Source organism: Drosophila sulfurigaster, unplaced genomic scaffold (genome assembly GCF_023558435.1).
Source record: "Drosophila sulfurigaster albostrigata strain 15112-1811.04 unplaced genomic scaffold, ASM2355843v2 ctg52_pilon, whole genome shotgun sequence".
NCBI lineage: Eukaryota > Metazoa > Arthropoda > Insecta > Diptera > Drosophilidae > Drosophila > Drosophila sulfurigaster.
The window spans coordinates 57,003-63,711 of record NW_026909717.1 but is presented as its reverse complement, the minus strand read 5'-3'; the positions used below and the strand labels follow the sequence as shown (position 1 = coordinate 63,711).

The 6,709-nt window shown below is 50.4% G+C and overlaps 1 protein-coding gene across 1 annotated transcript; it reads right to left on the bottom strand.

The window, feature by feature from the left end:
• Positions 1–600: 600 nt before the first annotated feature.
• Positions 601–5,419, bottom strand: LOC133849944 (uncharacterized). The gene is made up of 7 exons (XM_062285940.1): positions 5,315–5,419; positions 4,527–5,030; positions 4,200–4,317; positions 3,489–4,124; positions 1,945–3,394; positions 1,536–1,887; positions 601–1,446 (listed from the first exon to the last, which is right to left on the bottom strand). The coding sequence occupies exons 1-7, from the start codon at positions 5,417–5,419 to the stop codon at positions 601–603; spliced, it is 4,011 nt and encodes a 1,336-aa protein (XP_062141924.1).
• Positions 5,420–6,709: the final 1,290 nt, after the last annotated feature.

Sequence of the window (6,709 nt, the reverse complement as noted above, 5' to 3'; positions counted from 1 at the left end):
TGCCTCCTTGAAATGCAGCAGTGTGTGGTGGTCCCCGACACACCCTGCACCTTCCGCGCTGCGGCAGTATTGCTTGGAGTGTTGGTGGGCCAGACAGTTAGGGCAGTACTGGTTGATGAGTACTGCTCTCAACCGTTTCTCCGCTGTCAGCCTCAGGAATCGCTGACACCTCCGGAGTGGGTGGATCCCACGGCACACGCGACACCGGAACGAGTTGGTGCCAGCGGGGCGGTCCCGGTGGGTTGATGTATGTGATGGCATACTACATGGAATGAAACAAGAAAAAAAAACAAACGATTATTGTAATAGCCTCTTTGCAATGTCAATGACACACGGAACAGGATAGCATAGGACAACACAGGACGACGAATAGGAGTACGGAATAGGATGTTATTCGTCCTTCAGTCCTTCTGACGTGGAGGGGTCAGTCTTGCTGTCCATCGGGAGTAGAATAAGTTTGGCAACGGGTCTTCGGATGGTACCCCGCGCCGTGAGCACATCTACCACTCGAACCTTGGCGTCGGTGCCTGGACACGTCGTCAGCACCCGTCCTAGGCGCCATTCGTTAGAGGGAGGTTGTCTTCCTTTATGACGACCATGTCACCGATCCGAAGGTTCCGGTAGGGATTGCCATTTCGTCCGTTTGTGCAGCTCCTTCAGGTACTCATCTTTCCAACGGAAACAAAATTGTTGGTGAAGAGCCTTCAGTCGCTGCCATCGATTGAGGATGGAGGTGGCCGGTTGGTTAATTGGTGGTTCCAACACCGAAAGAAGAGGGCCACCTATGAGGAAATGGCCAGGAGTGAGCGCTAGTAAGTCCGCAGGATCCTCGGACATAGGGGAAATCGGCCTCGAGTTCAGGCAGGCTTCGATCTTAGCGAGAAGAGTGGACAACTCTTCGAACGTATATTTCGAGGTGGAGGTCGCCTTGTAAAAGAGTGCCTTAAAACTCTTTACGCCGGCTTCCCATAAACCACCCATATGCGGGGCGCCCGGCGGGTTGAAGTGCCAGGATAGGCTCTTGTGGGCATGTTGTGCGATGATGCACTCCCTCGTCGCTTCCAAGAAGTCGTTGGAGATCACCTTGTCAGCTCCAACGAAGGTTTTCCCGTTGTCCGAATACATTTGGTGTGGACACCCGCGCCGTGCGATGAAACGGGAGAATGCGGCCAGGAATTTCTCCGTCGTGAGATCCGATGTTGCCTCCAAGTGGATCGCCTTCGTGCTGAAGCACACGAAGACGCAGACGTACCCTTTGGTGATGAGGCAGGCTCGGCCAGTGTAATTCTTTATTTCGAATGGGCCGGCGAAGTCGACTCCAGTGTGCGTGAAAGGTCTCGAGTAGGACGCCCTTTCCTTGGGCAAGTCCCCCATCATTTGGGTCTGCAATCTCTTCTTGTAGATGACGCAGACCTTGCAGGAGTTGATGGTGGATTTAACGAGGACCTTCAATTTGGGAATCCAGAACCTGAACGGATCAGCCGCATAACGACTTGGTTACCCCCATGTAAGGATATACGATGGGTGAAACGAACCAGTAGTCGTGCAAAGGACGAGGAATACGATAGGATGATTGGATGACTCTCATCGTAACGCAGCGAGTGGGACGCCCTCAGACGCCCACAGGCCCGTAGAATCCCCTTGCCATCGAGGAAAGGGTTCAAGTTTCGGATTGAACTTGAGGAAGGAACCTGCTGCTTGGACTGCAGACATTGGTATTCTTGTGGAAAAGTGTGACGTTGAGCCATGACGATTAGCCGCTCTTGGATCCGTGACAGCTCATCCGCCTGGACCACGGTAGAGCTTGGAACTGCCAACTTCCGACTCCTATCGATGAATCGGAGAACATAGGCAGACGTGCGCAGTGCCCTGCCAAACTCAGAGAACCTGCTCAGGAAGTCGGGAGTCGGAGGCGACTTAGCGACGTTGCATTTAATCCGCTACTCCAGCAGAGTCTCCGGAATGGGACTTGGAGAAGATGGCCATTGATCCGACGGGAGATGAAGCCACTCTGGTCCATGCCACCACAACGGATTACGAACCAATTCTTGTGGCAGGACACCACGGCTTGCCAGATCTGCCGGATTGTGCTCGGATCGCACATGCGACCAGTTCTTGGCGTCGCTGGCTTGGACAATCTTGGCCACTCGATTGGCCACAAAGGTTGTCCATCGGCAGGGTGGCTTGTTCAACCAGGCGAGAACAATTGTTGAGTCGGTCCAAAAGAAAGTCTGGAAACTTTCTGCTGGCAGATTCAGGAGGAGGGCTGCAGATAACTCAGCCAACAGGACTGCGCCACAAAGCTCCAGACGTGGCACTGAGAGAGACTTGACCGGAGCCACCTTTGTCTTCGCAGTAAGGAGATGTGTGGAAACCTTGTTCGCCGTTTCCACACGAAAACCATACGCCCGTTCTGACGCATCACAGAATCCGTGGTACTGGAGCTTCACTCGTGACTGGAATTGGACCCATCTTGGAATCCGGATCTTTCCCAGAGCAGGATAGCTCTGGAGGTACTCCTTCCATTGGAGTGAAAGATCCATGGGTAAATGTTCGTCCCATTCGAGCGTTCTCAGCCAGATCTCCTGCATGAAGATCTTGGCTCGGATAACGAAAGGGGCCAGCCACCCGGCTGGGTCGAAAAGCTTAGCGATTTGCGAAAGCACTTCCCTCTTCGTGTAGGAGTCCTGATGGGCAACTTCTGGTGGCATGAAGAAGAACTCGTCATCGTGAGCTTGCCACCTGATGCCCAGAGTTTTCGCCGTACTGGAATCTTCGAGTTCGAGGAAATCTTCTCGAAGTAGATGGTCCTTTGGAATGTCCTTCAGCACCCTCTTATGGTTCGACGTCCACTTCCTCAGCGGGAAGCCAGCGCTGTCCAGGGCTGCACACACTTCCGCGATGGTCCGGATGGCCTCTTCTTTCGTGTGTGTCCCCGCTAGGACGTCGTCCACGTACATGTTGTTGGAGATGACTCGGCTTGCGAGAGGATACTCCAAGCGCGTGTCATCAGCAAGTTGCTGGAGGACTCGTAGAGCCAGGAAAGGCGCACAGTTGACACCGAATGTCACTGTGTTCAACTCAAAGTCACGGATCTCACCGTCCGACGTGCGGAACAGAATTCGTTGGAACGGTGTGTGCTTTGAGTCCATGAGGATCTGGCGATACATCTTCGTTATGTCCGCATTGAACACATATCGATAGTATCGCCATCGGAGGATCTGTAACGTAAGATCCGATTGGAGAATGGGCCCTGAATGAAGGATATCATTCAGACTCTTGCCATTTGAGGATGGACAAGATGCGTTGAAAACGACCCGCACCTTCGTTGTGGTGCTATCAGGTTTGAACACGGCGTGGTGAGGCAGGTAGAAATTAGGAGTCGTGCCAATCGCTTGAGGCGATATGGGTGTCATATGACCCAAGTCCACGTACTCCTGGAGAACGGCAATTGTACTGTTCCTTTAGAGAATCGTTTCTTGACAAACGATTCTCGTTCTTGAGGAATTGAGCCAGCGCTATAGATCTGGAATGACCCAGTTCAATGCCATCGGGCTTCCGGAATGGAAGAGTCACCCGATATCTGCCACATGTGCTACGAGAAGTAGTCTTAACGAAATTCTCTTCGCAAACGAAGTCTGACTCCTTTATCAGCTTCGCTGGAATATCCTCCACCTCCCAAAATTTGGAAAGTAGGCTGTCGAGCTGTTCGTCTGCTTGGAGGGCGACTCTTGTCGAAAACGCAGAAACAGTTGTCGACATACTCTGGGAGACGGGGCCGGTAAGAATCCAGCCAAACACGGTTTCCTGCCCAAGGAGTGAGCCACAAATGTTTGGCCGGGAGCCGCTCAAGATGACCGACGGAAGGATATCCGCGCCAATTAGTACATCGATCTGAGCGCTCTTTAGAAATGTGGATCTGCCAGTTCTATCGCTGGTAGATCCTTGAGGAAAGTTCGCGGCATGTCGAAGGAGGGCAGTTTGCCTGCCAACTGTGGAATTACGAATGCCGAAGTCTCGATATGGAGCCTCGGCTTCGTCGGAGAACCAATGCTGAAGTGACATAACTTCTGCGATTGGGCCGCAACTGCGTGATTTAGCCCGGATACCTGGGCTCGCACGGACTGGAAAGGCAAATTAATGCGTTGGAACAAACGCTCAGAAATGAAAGTCGCTTCGACCTGAATCAATTAACGCACGTGCGGTATATGTAGTGCCCAAGTGGCAAACATTGATGACCGCCGTGCCGAGAAGGACATTCTGAGCGTTATTAGCAAAGAAATTCTGCACATTTGTTGCCGTTGGATTTGGAGTGGACTGTATGTTGGACGATGAAGAGGCACCATTGTGGGCACTGTCACCCCGATGGAGAAGAGTGTTGTGCCGCCCTTTGCATGTAAAGCAATTGTGCGCACTTGTACACTCTCGGAGTTGGTGACCTCTTGCGAAACAGTTCAAACAGAGACTTTTCTGTTTGATGTATGTCATCCTCTCGTTGACCGACATTTGCAAAAACGCGGACACACCCGGACAGGGTGATTCTCAAAGGAGTTGACTCGCTTCGAATTCTGCGGACGGGATGGTCCTGCAGTCGCGATCTGTGAATTGGCAGTCTGCTTTACGTCCTCAATCGCTTCGAGCGTACGGTAGCGCTCATTGAGGAACGTGCTCATATCCTGCCATGCGGGAATTTTCGCTTTGTCCACCAACGATTGCTCCCACAACGAGAGTGTGAGCTTGGGAAGTTTGGACGAGCAGAGGAAAACAAGGATGCAATCTGCGAACGGGCCACAGACGGAAATGTCTGAATGCTCAAGAGCGGTCAAGCAACGCTGAATCGTGCTCTGCAGCTCCTTGATAGCTGCTCCCGACTCTTGGGTAACCGTGGACAGGTTAAATAGGATCTTCAACTGGCTTGTGATCAACAAGCGCTTGTTCTCAAACCGTTCGCAGAGAGCACCCCAGCCGACGCGACAACCATCGTTCGTCAGCGGAAATTTGGCTACTATTTCATTGGCCTCATCTGCGGTCTTCGAATTCAGATGGAAAAGTTTTCGACCGGAGTCAACCTTGGATTGTTGAATAGATGGCCGTGAAAAGGTCACGGAAAGTCGGCCACCGCAAGTAATCCCCACGGAAAACTTCGGTGTCGACTGGAGGGAGCCGGCAGCCACTGGAGTATACAGGAGGAACGGATGGTTCACTCCTGCTGGACCCGGAAACCTGGGTAATTTGCCCCTTAACACGGGCGAGACACCGCTCGTACACGCATAGCAGTGATCGTACTTTGCCTCCATCGCCTGTGTGCCTTCACCGTCGCCGTCTTGATGCAGTGCATCAGCACATGTGGAATAAGCGGCTTCAACGTTGTCCCAGAGGACTTGCAGCCGGTCACGACGGATTTCGTACGTGTGTACATTGTCATCTTCGGCTGCAGGCCCTCTGACCCGACTCTCGAAATGCACCAGTCTGTCAGAGACGGCAACGAAATTGCTGAGAGCCATCGCACGGGTTTTGCTATATTTAGCTTGGACGGAACGGGTAGTTGCCTGACTACGGAGAGCAGTCGAAGATGTGCGCAACAGCGGAGTCTTTGACGAAGCAGACGGCGACGGACGATCGACCTTTACTCGGAGTTGAGCGGCAGGTGTGGCGGATTGGGACCCCGAAGGAGCGGGCGAAGCGGACGACAGGCGACGAACTGTGGTCGGAAGCTTTAGCGAGTGTTTTGAGTCCTTTTCGCTCTTTTGGCTCTTGGACATACTATGCTTCGGCAGTCACTTTAGAGTCTTTTCTCAACAAAGACTCACGGTAAAGCGGACAGCCGAAAGCAAGCACAAAACGGAGTAGAACTTCGGCTGTCACAGGATAGTGAGCAAAAGCCGACACAAGAAAACAGACGAGGAACAAAATCGCTGTTGGAAAAACAAAAAAAATGTTTGAGTAAAACACAAACAGCAGCGTGAATCTTTATTTCTCGATGTGATTGCTGCTGTTTATATACGTAAACGTGAATGAATAATATATGTGTATGTGTAGTGATGGATAATATATATTATATACAACAGTGGATGTGAAAGTACTGTATAGGTTTAATATGATCGGAGCATATACGGAGTGTATATGTGTGTAAGTGTCGTGTGTGGAAAATGTGTATGTGTGTTGTGTTTGGATGTATATGTCGTATGTTTATGTGTGTATATATATATATGTATATATATATATATATATATATGGAGTGTAGTGGATCTACGCGCGTTTGCTATGAGAGGAGCAACTCTCTTGTTATTTGAGTATAACCAATAGAGAGCTTGCCTACACAGGAGTGTGTTAAAGAAAACAGACAAACGCGATACGACAGCAAAGGAAATAGCAAAATACACACAATCGCGGCCAAAAACGGAAAATATTAGCGAACTCTTTTAAACTGTATAAATACTTACACATACATATACATATAAGGATATATATATATATATATTGTGCCAAGTATACACAAAGTAGAAAAGATGGCTGAGAAAATGCCGGTCGAACGCTTATGTACTTATATATATGCTGTGTCACATATATATAGGTTACAAGAAAAAAATATGGCGCGAACACGACACTTGCACAAAATGTATGGATGGAAAAAAAAAGTGTATTACTTATCTTGAAACAAAACAACCAATGCTATTGCTGGGGTCGAGCGATTGGATCCGGCTCGAAG

What these genes read in the sequence shown, in the direction of transcription:
- LOC133849944 (XM_062285940.1), bottom strand. Translation starts at nt 5,419, where the DNA reads ATGTACACACGTACGAAATCCGTCGTGACCGGCTGCAAGTCCTCTGGG. An exon ending in TTGAGAATCACCCTGTCCGG is followed by an intron (nt 4,318 to 4,526) that starts GTGTGTCCGCGT and finishes TCCAACATACAG; the next exon opens with TCCACTCCAAATCCAACGGC. An exon ending in CGTCCTTTGCACGACTACTG is followed by an intron (nt 1,447 to 1,535) that starts GTTCGTTTCACC and finishes CCCAAATTGAAG; the next exon opens with GTCCTCGTTAAATCCACCAT.